This window comes from Rousettus aegyptiacus, unplaced genomic scaffold (genome assembly GCF_014176215.1).
Source record: "Rousettus aegyptiacus isolate mRouAeg1 unplaced genomic scaffold, mRouAeg1.p scaffold_m13_p_5, whole genome shotgun sequence".
Classification (NCBI taxonomy): Eukaryota; Metazoa; Chordata; class Mammalia; order Chiroptera; family Pteropodidae; genus Rousettus; species Rousettus aegyptiacus.
Genome location: NW_023416308.1, coordinates 66460547 through 66475773, shown reverse-complemented (window position 1 = coordinate 66475773; position 15227 = coordinate 66460547). Strand labels below are relative to the sequence as shown.

General features: G+C 46.0%; 1 protein-coding gene across 2 annotated transcripts in view; it reads right to left on the bottom strand.

Moving 5' to 3' along the window:
- Nucleotides 1-15227, bottom strand: part of ME3 (malic enzyme 3) — a 270223-nt gene that overhangs the window by 52801 nt on the left and 202195 nt on the right. For both annotated transcript variants that reach the window (XM_036221661.1, XM_016160323.2), the window contains exons 5-6: nt 11274-11349; nt 2903-3064 (exon numbers count right to left, since the gene is read on the bottom strand). In XM_036221661.1, the coding sequence (XP_036077554.1) occupies nt 2903-3064; nt 11274-11349 (238 nt within the window). The remainder of the gene's footprint in view (nt 1-2902; nt 3065-11273; nt 11350-15227) is intronic.

The window sequence follows — 15227 nt, the reverse complement described above, 5'->3', positions numbered from 1 at the left end:
TCACCTGGGGAATACTCTGGTCCTTCCTGACACGGGGAGCTCTCTCCCTTCCACGCCCAGGAGGGAGAGGTGATTCAAGGCCTCAAGTCCCAGGGGTAGAAGCGGACACTTTGAGTAGCTGTAATACATTAGCCATTAAAATGATCAATTAGGTGACAGTGTTGAAATACTGACAACTAGAATATTCCACCCGCAGCCTGGCTCTCATTTATCTCCCACATGCCTAGCAGAGTGCCTGACACCTACAAAACACTCAATAAATAAAGTTAATAGATAAATAAATGTAAATGTCAAAAAAAAATAAATTTAACTTTTGTTAAATAAGCAAAGAGAAAGTGTTCACAAAACCATCTTCACTGAAAAAATTAGGACAAATTATGGGCACATTATGATTATGACTAGGTAATCATGACATCTATACACATAGACAAATATTAAATGGGAACACAAATGTAGCATTGTGGGAGAAATGCCACTTACTTTTTCTTTCAAGATTTTGAATAATGTTTTAAAAGTTACTTTAGTAATAAAAATTCTAAAAATAAAGAAATGGCCTTTAGTTAATAAGGAAACATAAATCCAGGCTGGTGGTGTGCTGTGGTGTGTGGAGAGGCGCACAGATGTGGATTAAGCTCTCAGGGCCTCAGTTCCCTCAACTGTAGAAGGAGCGCAATGCCCCATGCTCCGCTCACAGGTCTGTCAGGCTTAAATGGGGTGGTCTTTGTAAAGGGTGTGGTCACGATTACTCGTGGTTTCCTGCCATCTTTCCTGGTGCGTTTGTTACAAATTGGGGCTAGCTCTAAACCTGAGCACATCATTGCTGGGTGCTGGATCTTCAACAATAAAGGATCTTAACACAGCTGCTAGAGGTAACCAACACTGTTCCAGTGGATACGATGGCCTCAGAATCAAACTCAAGCTGTCCATTTCTGCCCTAGAGCCAGTTTTTAGAAGATAGAGAATGAAGGTTAAATCCCATTGGAACACTCCAGGAGGTGTCGCATGGGAAGAATAATGAAAACAAAGTTTGCTGCACACACGCACGGTTACACACATGTTCTTTCTGGCTAGGGGACAATTTCAGCAAAACCCAGGCATCTGGCTGTGGGGAGGGAACCACAGTGCGGAGCCAACCTTGAAAACTACCTTGACGAGCAACTCTAAGACTTGTGGCACCATCAGCCTCCCATTTCCTAGGCCGGTGGGGAGGGACACATGGAGAAGAGATTTAGGGCTAGAAGAATAAGCAGAAAACTTCTGGTCCTGTCCCTCACTCCTTTCTGTACCGGAAGGGGATCAAGTCCAGATCATAGGAGGGACACCCCTGGCTGTCAGAGGTCCTGGGTCCGGTGTCCCTGCTCCCCATTCTAGTCCTTCCTCTTCTCCCTTTGTTCTACCTCCTCCCACTCCCGCCCCCGTGATTTCCCAGCTCTGAAGCAAGGTGTGCCCCCTGCCTCCTCACTTGATTGTAGGTGTGGATGAAGCCTGAATAAGCACCGTTCCGCCCTGAGCTGCAGTGTTCCTCACGCAGAAGTGTGGACACGTGGTGTCCAGGGAGGACGAGGCCACACAAAGAGCTGTGGTGCGTTTTCCTGACAGAGATCTCCACGGAATGCAAATAAGTATAACCTTTTTTGACAATATGAATCAAGAATCTAAAAACAACCATTCCCCTTGTCTCAATATTTTTGTTTCTAGGAATTTATCCTTAGGAAACAATCAGAGATGGACACAGACTGATCTGCAAAAATAGATATGAGAGCACAATTATACTGGCAAGAAGACTAGCAAATCCGAACTGTCCAACAGTAGAGGGTTTCTTATGTAAATTATGATATATTGGGCAGCTATTAAAATGACATTGTGGAAAATGGCTAATGACTTTGGAGATACATTTTAAAAAGGAAGATACAAAACCGATAATACACATTACATTTTGGAAAGCAAGAAACAAAACTGTACATGCAATATAAACACAATTTCATTTTTATAAATGCTTTGGAAGGAAAAGTTGGGAGAAAATAGAGCAAAATGTAAACAATGATTAGTATTAGTTGTGACTGATATTTTAATATTTCTCTGGACTGTCTCAATTTTTAAAAAATAAACATGCACTCATTTTAAACTCAGATAAATGTCATTAAGAAGAAATACTTAGATATTTTTTCATGTTCTCTGACACACAGACACAGAGCTGAGACCATAGACATGCACGAACCCCGTGCCCCAGGGTGGTGGTACCCAGAGCAGACGAACTCTTGGCTGGGGATTGAGCTCCTTAAATCCTAAACCACCTGGAATCTTACACACCTGTTCTCACTCACGACCTAGATCAGTCTCCCTCCCTGAATCTGCAGGACACTGATCTGCCTGATCAGACATGTTAGTCCTCAACCCTGGTGCTTCAGTTTAAGTCCTTTTACTGAGGCGGCTTGCCTCTAAAATGCTCAATAAATACATACATACATACATACATACATACATACATACATACATACATAGAAACCCAAAAACTAAAATTAAAACAAAAAACCCAGCCCAGCAGCCACTCCCTCCTCAATCAGTGGCCTTCTTCACTAGTGAGTCAGAGAGAAGCCCTGAAGACATGGAAGCTGCTTGCATTAATGGAGCAAGGAAGCAAAGAGCTCACCACAGAAGGCCTCAGGAGAGAGAGGAAGACGAAGACCCAGCAGTGGCTGAGGGAAGAGAATGGGGCTGGGAGGGTATGTGTGTGGGGGAAGGGCCTCCACTCTACAGCTGTGCAGGGAAAGTGCCCTGGTGAAGGGGCCCAGCAAAGAAATGGCCTGATGCTTTGCAGACATAACTGCCCCAAAGGTGCTCCCCACCCCACCCCAGCTGCCACCTTCTAGCCCCGGAGCTCCCGGCTCAGGCAGTACGTTACCTCATTGTTGGTGCCGACGTCCAGCAGGACGGGGAGGCACTGCTGCGGATTAACCCCTCCGCATGCCGTGTACAGGGCCAGCTTGCCCACGGGGATGCCCATGCCATAGCAGCCCAGGTCTCCCAAGCCCAGGATGCGCTCCCCATCAGTCACTACCACGGCCTGAAAGACAAAGCAGGATGCTATCAATCAGGGACAGCACCTCCTGTGACACAATGCTCCTTTTAACAGCCCTAGTATGTCAAGCCTGACACCTAGATGCCCACTGCCTCTGCTTGTCCGGGATAAGGCCAAAGGATTTATTCAACTGCAGCTGGTGGGTCTTTCTCCCAACCCACTCCTCTTTCTGGCAGGCTGGTGAGATGACAGAAAGACACCTGCCTTGCATTCAGAGGTTTTGGCTTGGGGCTACAGAAACAGCTGGAGGGGAAACGCATCTAGTCACTCTTCTTCAAAAAACCAAGCAGACAGAGATTTAGGGGGCCAGGGAGGGAAGGACATAATGAAAAGAGATAATAAAAAACAAGCGTTTATGCTGCTGCTATAACCCCAGGGTGTACAGACAAATGTAAGTGTTCTTGGTCCTGCTCCTGGAGTATAATAAATCCCATGTGCAAAGGACAGAGCTCCTTGTGATATGCTGGGGTCGCTATTTCACGTGAAACCAGGAGGGTTCTCAAGTTGTACTGGAATTACCTTTGTGTTTTGGCAAATAAGCACCGAGGGCACAGTAGGCAGTAGACAGTGCTAGTTCAAGGCTTACTTACTGTGGATTAACAGGTGCTGATGAAGCTGATGGCGATGACAGAAATGATTATATGATTATGATGGATATTCATTTACTCACTCATTTAACACATATTTACAAAGTACCTATTTTGCATAAGACACTGTGCCAGGTCCTAGGGGAAGGAGCTTCAGTTTGCTCATCTGTAAAAACCAGTAGGCATGGGCCCAGCCCTTAAAGAACTAAGGGGCAAAAAGGAGATGGAATATGTATTTTTAAATTATAACTCTGGGAGGGAAGTGTGAGTACAGCAGAACAGGATAGGGCAGCAGAGCTTGAGAAGAGGGAGAGTTACCTCCTGTGGGGTAAATGCTTCATGGATGAGGGGACACATGTGCCAGGTAGAGATTGTCCATCAGAGGTGTGGCTGGGGAGAAAGGCATTTGATGCAAAAGGAAATTAAGATCCAGGATAGGGGTCGGGGTGTGCAGGCTGTGTGTCGGGGTGCAGGTCACATGAAAAGAGAGAATAGAAAGTCAAGCAGGAGTCAGACTGTGAAGGGCCTGAATTTCAGGCCAAGGAGAACCCCTGAAGGTGACAGTGAACTTGTTTACAGATTACCCCGACCCGCTTGCCATCACTGGTTCCTTCCATCTCTGAGTTAGATTTAAGGGGCTACCCGTTCCTTCCATTGGAGCCTGGCTTTGGGTCAGACTTAGGACCAGCTCTGAGCTATGGATGTCCTGGTTGGCCCCATGCATGGTGCCAATGGGCACCACAGGGGTCAGTTCGATCCATGAAGGTAAAATGCTGGGCACTGGGGCTAAAGATGTGAAGACCCATCTTTGCCCTGGAAAAGTTTATGATCGAATGAGTACCCAAAGGATCCACAGCATCTTCTCACTTCTTTTCTCTGTCTCTTCAGGGGCAAGTGCACACAAGGGCTGTGCTGCGTTTTGGTAGAAATAGGTGTAAATATTCTTAAAAACACTTTTCCACTTCTGAAAATGGAGCTCTAGAGAATGTAACAGAACCATGAAGGTCACCAATCCCCCTTAGACTGGTCTGCTGCCTCCTTGGAGGGTGCTCACAACCCACAACTCACCTGATGCCATGGCCCTGGTGGGCAGGCAGCTCTGTTACCCCCATTTCACAGGTGAGCAAACTGAAGCTCTCAGACCTTCACATTCTGTACACATTTAAGTCTCTGCCACGTATCAGGCACTGGACTTGATGTTTCCACACCAGTTATCTTAGAAAGATTAGATGACCTACCAAGGTCACCATGCTTGTGTATGTGGCACATCGGGAGCCTGGCTTTGGGTTCCTGGCTCAGGGCTCCTTCGACCACCCCATTCGGCTGAGTTAAAGCATCCGTGCCCTCTGCAAAACTCTGCCCTGCCTCGGCGCCACTGTTCCCGCAGCCTGCCTGCCTCTGACCTCCTCCTGGCAGCTCTCCCTGGTGGAGCCCATGCCCTCATGCTGCTCCTGGGAGCCCAAACTCGGGTCATTTCTCTACCATCTGTCCTAATCGAACCTTACTTTGGTTCCCATTTTCTTAGAATTTCTCTCTGCTGAGAGACACTGAGTTAAGCAGAGGAAATCAACCACAACTCTACGGTGTGGACCCTACAACTCTAGCACCTTTTAAGATAGTAAAGGGGCTCTGCAATGAGGCCCTTCCAGCCTGGCAATGTCCGAGGCACTCTACGGCATCCCAGCTCCTCCCAGGGAATGTCTCGCCTCCATCTGTCATCCACTCTTAATTCTACCAAGCTAATGGTTGGGTTATTGCAAGAGCTTTACAACCAGACTCTCATCTTTCTTTCCATCTTGCCTGCCAATCAGTGTTTGAGTCATTGTATTATAAGCTCGTTTTCATTATGCCATCCCCAGGCTCAAAGACCTTTAGTGACTTCTAACTGTCCATAAAATAGGGTTCAAAATGTTTAACTCTTTGATGACTCGAACCCAACAATATCTTATGAAACTTATTTCCTGCTACTCATCTGCACACAAAATTGCCTACTCTAGCCAAACGGGCCTCCTCACTCCTGCCAGACACACTCTGAAGTCACCTATAATCTCTTAGCTCTCGGCCTCTATATTTCCCTCTCCTAGAAGGGTCTCTTCTCAGCAGTGCAAATCCTGCCCATCACAATCAAATGCAATTTCTTCTAGCATTTGTGTCTACTACAAATCTGCCTGCTCACCCTTCCTGTTTGCCTGCTTGCCTTCCACAAACATTTATTAAGCACCTACGTTTGCCAAGCCCCACATCTGCTACTTAAACATTTAATGGTGATAGCGTCTGAGTTCTTATTTAACGCTTTTAAAAATGCACATTTTATCTCACCAAACAGTCTGATGGTTAATGGCAGGGATTTGGAGTCTGATAACTAGCGTTTGAATCTATGCACCTTGATGTATTGCCATATGTAATCTTGAGTCAACAGGTAACTTTTCTGAGTTTTAATTTTCCACGAAAGGGGAATAATAATGATAACTAACTTATCAGTTTGTTGTAAATATGAAATAACATGTCTTATTTTAACCAGGTGCCTTGTATAAAATAAGTCATCAGTAAATGGTGCTTCTCTTATGATTATAAGATTATGACTGGGGCAAAGATTATGTATTAGAATATTTAATTGTTTCATCTCTCTCTACTTCAGCATTATCACGGAAAAACTATACAATAATTATCTGTTAAATGAGTGAATGAAAGGGAAATCAGGGGGAGACCTTGGCAAATGCAGCTTTTAAGAAGAAAGTCCAGCCATGTGAAGCTCAATAGCATTCTAACCCAGACATCTTTATCCATTCAAATGGCTTCTACTGTCATCTTTAAGCAGACACTTACGGATAACTGTCTGCTGGACACCGACACTTGGCCGTTGGAGTCTTCCCAAATTCCCCAAGTCCTTAACCAAATGAATCCACTTTCCCTTTTACTCCCTTTAAACCTTTTGCTTCTGCTGTCCTCCCTTCCTCTGTTAGTTCCTATCTCCCAGGCTCAAAGCTGTCCAGTCTTCTTTGGCTCCTCTCTGTCATTAGTCAACCACAGCCAATCGGTCACCGAGTTCTCCTGATCTGACCTGCTCCACATTTATTGGTATCTGTTCCATGATCTTCATCCCCACTGCTACTCCTTGGATCAGCTCAACCACCTCTCACTTAACCACTGCAGTGGTCTCCTGACAGTGGATTTTCCCTATTCCATTGCATTTTTCCAAAGACAGTAACCAATGACTGATGGATGCAGGGGATGAAGACCCGGCTCCCTTGCCCCAACTCAGGGTGACTCTGAAGGGCCATCTCAGCTCCAGGACCTCCCCATGGGCTGAGTTTTTCTTGAGACGTCACCTCCTCTGCTCCTCTGCTCTATCTACCTCTTTCCCATCTAGAAGTGTGATCCCACAAGTACTCCCTAATATGCTTCTAGTATGCTACTCTCCATCTCGAACTGTTTCCCAGGAAATCCAGCTTCTGACACTGAGAAGACTGGGGTTTAACACATGGTGGGCCCGTGCATGACAGGCAGGCACTTGGCACTTGCTTCTGGTCCGAGCTTAATCATTAAAGTGGCTGGTGCCCAGTGGCAGAGGATGTTCCCTCGGCTTCACTGCCCAGCCGCCACTCAGCACCTCCTTCCCAAAGCTGTTGGGACTAGGAGGAGGGAGAGATTTAGGAGCTTGGGAAAACTGCTGGGGAGGAGGCTGTTCTCTGCTGAGCTTTTCTCCCGGCTCAAGCGATGGCTGTTGTGGGAAAGAGTCAGAAAAGCAGTTCTCACTCCTCTTTGTGATTTATGCTGGACAGCTCTGGGCGGCCTGACCCTCCCCTTCCTCCCTGAACAAGAGGGGCCTACGAAACGTCATGTCCCCCAGCCCTGGGCTGTGGCCTCACTTCCCTTGCAGCCTACTTCTCTTACATCTGTCTGCATCTCTGCTTTCTGGCTGGGAAACCACCGAAAGTCATCTTTTATCTTCTGAGTTGATTCAGAAGCTCCTCTGAAGCCCCCCCTTCCTCCAGCCAAGCAGCCAACAATGTCAGGGTCCGAAGGTGCCTGTGCCTTGAAAAACTCAGCTCAGCAGCTGGGGAAGAGGTAGCTAGCAACAGGACTATGAGTGGCATCAACACTTATTCGTGAGTGACCATAGGCAAGCCACGTAACTTCTGCTTGCTCGCCCTTACCCATTCTTCAGGACCCACCCAAGGGTTTTAGAAGCACTCCTTACTCCGTTCTGATCACAGTGACTAAGAGAATTGAAAGCAATAACACAGGGGAAGTCAGTGTCAGCTCCGTACCATGTCAGCGTCAGTACCATGAAAGGGATATAATAAGCAGAGATGCTCTACCTAAGTAAGAACAACCTTCATCTCTATTTCTTGACGTAACTAGAGAAAACACACCAGTAAACAAGAAAGGCCACAGCCTGGAACATTCTGAACCATTGAAAGGGCAGCCCTGGGAATGAGAAGGAAGGACCCTCCAGTAAAAGGTTGGTAGATAGGGTAGCAGGGACCGGGGTAAGCTGGGAGCAACCCCATCAACCTTAATTGACTTGTTTACAAGCCAAACTATAGGCCCAATATTCAGAGCTCCTGGTTTTTTCAGACAAGCCAGAAATCCATGGGTTTCGTTTTTTAAATGAAGTCTCCCAATTTAAAAACGTTACCTACAAATTCAAAATGTTCAAAAGCCACTGAGGGCCAAATCAAACATGTGTAGGAGCCAAACTGGCTGGCTGCCCGTTTGTGGCCTGTGACTCCTGGGTAAGGAGGCCTCTTCCACAGCTGCCCTTAAGCCCCTGTAGTCTCTTCCGTGCACTACTGTGTGAACTACAGCCACCTCTTCCTCCTCCAGCGATGTCGCTGTCCATTCAAGTGCCCTTCGGCCTTGTACAGACTTTATCGTGGTTAATCCTCACAATAGGAAAACAAAGATCGGAGAGGTTATCTGCACATATGGCAGATAAATGGACGATTCCATACCAGAACCCCGTCTGTCTTACTGCAAAGGCAGAGCTGATTCTCCCATATGGTTACTGGAACTGACCTCAGGGTTTCTTCAAAGTGAAACAGAAATGAAAGCGGGAGGGGAGGAGACGTTCCCAGGCATTCACTCATCCACTCCGGGGTACTGTAGGGCCGGTGGTCAGCCAGTCACCCTGTACGTTCCTCATCCCCAGGCTCCTCTCTTTGGCAGACACAGTCTACTATAATTGCTTCTGGGTCAGTCTCTCTAATTAGACTGCGATCTTCTTGAGGTCATACGTGCACACATTCTCTATCCCCCAAACCGCCAGGGAACTCTTACAGAGTAAATGTTTACACAATGGCTGTTGAATGCAACTGGATTAGATGCACTGGCCCAGAGCTTCTCATGTAACTTATGCTTTCCCCAGAGGCTCTGGGTGTCTCTCTCTCTTTGAGGGCTGTTAGAGTCCCTCTTTTTCCAGGGTGGCCCTAAGCCTCAGTTTCTCTTTCTCTAGAATCATAAAGAGTTGCCGTCTTCATCCCTCTAGTAATTAGCACTCAGAACTAAGAAGGTTCTCAAAATATGTTTGTTGAAGTCAGTGGCGGTTTAGCAGCTAAGTTTCTATTTTGAATTTAAAAGAACAATTTGCAGTCAGGGTCTGTGTTTTTCTCATTTTGCATTCCTCAGAGCAGAGCCCTGGGTGCGGTTTTGTAAACTGTGCCCTGATAAAAGGAGCAATTGGAACCTGAAATCCGGCCCATGAACCCCACCCCACCCATTCCAGCCTGGAGGAAGGAGCATCTTAATTTTACTGGTGAAGAGGGAGTGGCTTTTCATCATTCTTTCTAATTCCTCGTAACATGCACAAAGGCACCATATGTGTCAGTGGAGATCCCGCCTCACTCTTTGTACATGGAAGACACTCATCCATCAACTGAGTTCATTCGACTCAGCAAGCATCTCCTGAGCACTTACTATGTACAAGGTTTCACCATGGTTGACGTATCCGCTAAGGTGGAAAGGTTAGTTTGCATGACCTCAGCAGCATGTCCCCACAACACAGGCTGGAGTTAACTTCCCCTCGGTGAGCTAACTTCCTTTAATGTCCTGAAGATTTTATTACATATTCATGCTAGACGTGCCCTGGAAACTTCGTTCTTCTGGGACTGGGACCAACCGCAGGGCCAAGGCCTAACATGTAACTGGAGTATAAGCAGATAAGCAGGAAGGAGAAGCACAGGGTGAAATCGTACCCAGACAGACATGGATGAAATGAGCTGTTCTGGGGGGCCGGGACTGCAATCCAATGTCCTGGCCTGGTTGCTCTAGTTCTGAGCTACCACTGACAGGGCCAAAGTGGGTGAGGCACAGAGAGGTAGGGGGAGACAGGCTACATTTTATGCCTGGTGGAAAGAGGTGGGGGTTGCTCAACAACTGACAGGGACAGAGGGAGGGAGGCCCTGGAGAGGACACAGTAGGGGAGTGCCTCAGTCTCCCGGTCCAGGCAGCGAGGTGCCAGCCTTGGCCCTGAGAGGTACTCGCTCATACTGGGCTTGGTCGGCTCCAATCCCTCCCCCGCTCGTGTGCCAGGAATGCCCTCACTAAGCAGCCAGCAGATGTTGAGCATTTCTGTTTCACCTATTTTTATTTTTTAATTATTATTATTTTCATTTATTTTTATTTTTTTGTAAATGCGACAGTGATCCTAGATGCCAGACCCCCTCTAACTCTTCCACAGAAGTCCCTACAGCAGGAGGAGATCTGGGGATGTAGCCAGAGGCTAAGGACTTTCTACAAAGCTGCATGTTTTATATTTTAAAATGAACACAAATTTTGCATTCTGTATTATATATATATCCTGTTTATTATATAAAAATGTTTTCTCCTTAACTTTTTTGAGGAAGAAGTGTCAGGTTTATTTTGTCACTCTAAATATACATCACCCCACTCCCCCCTCCCCCACCCTACCCCCCACCACTGCTGCGTACAACCAGGTGTTAAAGTCTTGTTTGTCAGAAGCATTTTTGTTGCAGAATGTCCCCACACTGCATCCTACTCTCTCAAATGATTAACTGTTCAATGCTATCCCTCAATTCAAGGCCCTGCTGCAATGTCACCTCCCCCATGAAGTCTTCCTAGATTCCCCTCAGGCTAAAAGCAATCTCTGCCTCTTTGAACACTCCCAGATCTCTCTGTGTGTCTTGTTTACCTCTGATCGAGTTCCCCCTTGTCAGATTTTTTGTGTCTCTGTCTTATTTTCCTCAAGTAAGCTACTTGAGAAGAGAGTGTATGTCTGAGTCTCCCCTGTATCCACGACAGAAACTGGCAGTGTGTATTTAGTAGGTACTCGATACAAGCTGAACATATTTTCAGAATACAACAATGACTATAACTACTCCCATTAATCATTATATTAATAATGTACTAAAATAATAATAATAAAGGACTGTTTCACATGGGTGCCTGGTTAATGCAAACCTCTGCTTTGTGGTGCGTTTATGCTTGGCTGTTCCGGTCTACGGTCTGGGCAAGGGAAAGGGGGGCAGAGGCTTGCCTTCAGTGTTGCAACGGCTCATTTTGTAGCTGGGAATGACTCTGGTTCAGGCTGAAAGGATTCACCCAACAACAGAGCAACGGCAAAAAAAACCCCAACAGGATCATACCTTAATATTGTCTTCTGGCCAAGAGTTCAGCATTGTTGCAACGTGGCCCTTGTCATGAATGGTGATGAACAGCCCACTAGGAGAAACAAAACACGTACACACAGAGAAACCAGGCAGTCAGACTCGGAACTGAACAAAGATCACAGGTACTGTGTATCATTGTATCACTTAATTTTGCCCATATGCCTGGGCGAGTGGGGTCTCTGCTCAAAGCCCCAACAGTTTAGAGGGCCCTGCTCTGGTCCTCTTTCAACTTCTCTTCTCCAAAAGGAGTCCGCAGGGCTGAGGGTTGTGCACACCTGGAGCCTCTGCTCACCAGAGCCTACACTTTTCCTTCCTCCCTCTAGACCAGGCACATAGGACCCTGAAATTCTCTGGCCAAACAGCCCCAGTGCTGCTTTCAGGGACTGTAACTGGAACTTGAACATATGGGTTCAGGTGTCCAGAGGTACGTGAGGCTTCTTGCAGTGGAGGATGGAGCTGGGGATGGGAAGAGGGGTGGGCTGCCCGTTGTGAGCCAGTTTTCTCTTTACCACTAGAGTCTGAGAATTCTAAATTCAAACCTGACCTTCCTATCATGAAGGTATATCTGTAAAGGCAAGAGACTAGAACATATTTTACTTAAAAGTTTATTAGCTTGATTCAGAACTTTTAATGTTTAGACCATGTATGTGGTTCTGGGCTAGGGAGAGGGGAGTGGTGCAGAGGATGGCAAGGAGTTTGTCTTCTCCGAAGGCACTTCAAGCTTACCACGTCCACAACCAATTTTATGATCTAATCTTCCACCACCATGACTTGAAGACAAGAGAAAACAAAGACCCAAGACAAACATGATCTATTCCTTTGCTCCCTTTCTCAGTGAGCATTACCATCCCACCCCCCATATATCTAGTTTAACAATCCCAAACCCCTGGAGTCATTGTTGACACTTTCCTCTCCCCTTTTATACAACCCATTGTCAAGTCCTCCAATTCTACTTTCTAAATAGCTCCTGGTTCACACACTTCTTCCATCTGTAGCATCACCTCCCTGGTCCAGGCTTCCAATACCTCTTCCCTAAAGTGCCACAATAACTTTGTGACATCCCCTCTTGTCTCTCTCCAGTCTATTATCTGTACAGTAGAAAGAGTGATGTCCTTGAAATGAGTCTTACTATGTTATCCGTTGTGCTAAATATCTTTTGTGTCTTCCACGGCTCTTAGAATAAAGACCAAAGTCCTTAACATGTCCTACCTGCAAGGCCCTGTGTGGTCTGGCCCTTCTCAACTTCTTCCCTTCATCCTTAACTTCATTCCCCAGTCATCAGCCACACTGGCTGTCTTCCCATTCCTCCATGTGTCATGATTTTCTTACCCAGGGTCAGTTCACACACTGTTCCCTCTGCCTGGCCCCCTCCCTCTCCTCATTCTTTGTCTGGTTAATTCCTGCTCATTCTTCTGATGACTTCTGATTCAAAGCTAAGGTTCCTGGTTACATATTCTCAAAGTACCCCATCCCTATACACATGAACTTACTCCATTTATTTGTGTGGCTATTTGGTTAGTATTTTCTGCCCCATTAGACTGTAGGCTTCATCAGGGCAAGGTCTGCATTTACTCTGTTGTTGTTGTTTTCCACTGTGTGCTCAGGTTCAGTCCATAATTTCTGAATAAGTGGAGAAGTGACTACATGAACTATGAAAATGAAGGCTGAGGTTTAGAGATAGAATGAAAAGTGTTGAATTAAGATGGAATGAGGGTCACCTTCATGTGTGCTATGCTGTATCATGCTCAAGGGATCACTGTGCTAGGCTGGGTGGTGCTGGGCTGGGCTGTGCCCAGTGGCTTAGAATGGGGAAATGTGCAAATAAAGGCAGGTGGACAGGCCAGGGAAGAGGAAAACCCCAAAGCCTAAGACTTAGATGTTGTAGGGCTCTCTCCATCACATTGATGGTGATGTGGGTTTGTGAATTAACTTACTCCTTAGGTTTGTGAGCAAGTTCCAGGCATTTGCCACGCTATTTTGGAATGACCATGTGGTGCTCAGTTGTATCAATCAAGACAAAAACTAAGCACTGAGCTGGCTCCTTGGAACTTATTTCTAAGGCTCATCTCTAGGCAATTCGAGTTTGGAAAATCACATTATTGGTAACAACGAACTTCAAGGACTGCTCCGGATTAGAAAAGAAGTCACATGGGGGCATCTGGAAGTTTGAAGAGGGATACTTGCCTTGGTGGCAGCAGAAGGGTAAGTGGGTCACATTGAACCTATAAGCCTGGAATCTTTTAAAGAACCACCTTCTCTGCCTCCAAACCAGCTGCTGCTCTGAGGCGTGGACTACAGAGGTCTTGTTTTGGGTGTATCTTTGCCAGTTTCTATTTTTCCACAGCTGCAACTCTAATATCCACAAGCAATTTCCTTCCAGGTCATCCACAGCGTCACTTGGAACAATAGTGTTAACAAAGAGGCCAATTCTTTTGAGCTGGAGGAATGGGTCCCAGCCAACTGGCTCACTGATGACTCACCGAGTGACCTTGGGGAAGTCATTTACCCACAGTAATTAAGCCCAATGACGCATTCCCTACCTCTTAAGCTCTTAACTCTGTCCTGTTCTGAAAATATCCCCCATCCATAACACTCCAGTTCTCAACATTCCCCTTATCAGTAATACTTGGCAAAGAGCTCACATATTAAGGGGTAAGATCCAGGCAGTATTTTAGACCTTAGCAAAGCTCCGATGCGGTTAATTCTAAGCAAAGGAAGAGAGTGATTATAGAAATTATCTGGTACATTAAAATAGGCCCTCTTTGTCGGAGATAAGGAGAGGGAGGATGGACACTTAAGATGAATATTTTTACATTTAAATTTGAGCTACTAAAATTTCAAAAGACTTTCTCTTTTTCTGCATATATAATTTTGTGCTCTGCAGAGATCATGCTGCAAAAATAACACCTTCTGAAATGTATTTGAAATTTTAATCACTTCTTAAAGTGCTTTTCCATCTATTATTTAAATTGCAGCTATAAATGATCCTCACTCCCCAAATTGGCTTGGATGGGGATTTTGAGATATCTGGTCCAAAGACCTAATTTTATAAATGAGAACACTGAAGTTCAGGGAGGTGAAGGGACCTGTCTGAGGTCACACAGCTCATAAGCAGCAAAACCTGACTGATTGAGGGTCCTGAGTCCAGTGCTCTCTCCACTGACCCAGACTGCCTGTTCTTTCTGGGGATCTAGTTCCCCACAAACAGCTGGAGGTGTGCACTGAAATGAGCAAACTGAAATGTGCATCGGGGCCACTAATGAAATATTTTTCTTTGTTGCATGTTGATAAGAAAGTAAAATGTGCAGAGTGAGGGATTAAGATGATAATCACATGGACTACAGGTTCTAGCTGGATTCTCTTGCTTATCCACCTATTTCTTGGCAGAACTTAATCTAGACCAGCTCGAAAGAAGACACTTTCAGGAAAGAAAACCTCTTAAAATGCCTTTAGCAACCTATTTTCAGGTTTAGACACTTTTCACTCAGGGCACACTGTTTCCTGCAGCAATACCTGGCGATGGAGTTGGCTTTTATCTTGCTTCCAAGAGGTCCTGACCAAACGATAAATGCTGACACTCATTCTCCCGCATTACTTCTTAGTGGCTTCAGAAAGAATTCTAGGTGCTGGGGGAGGCGCTCCTACTACACCTGCTCAGTCTCACCTTGAGATCTCCCACCCATGGGACGTCCTGAGGCTGGAATGGGATTGTCCAGTGACTTCTAATAATACAAAGTACTGTAAGTTAGGAGACTGCAAACAACTCAAGTGAAGTTTTAGAGTAAAGGTAGATGGAAGGTAGCATAGGCTAGGAGTTTAATGTCTGTACTTTGCAACCACAGCACCTGGGCTCAAAGCCTGCCTCTGCTCACTAGCTACATGGCTATGGACAAGTTACTTTCCTTCCTTGAGCTTCAGTTCCTCATTTGT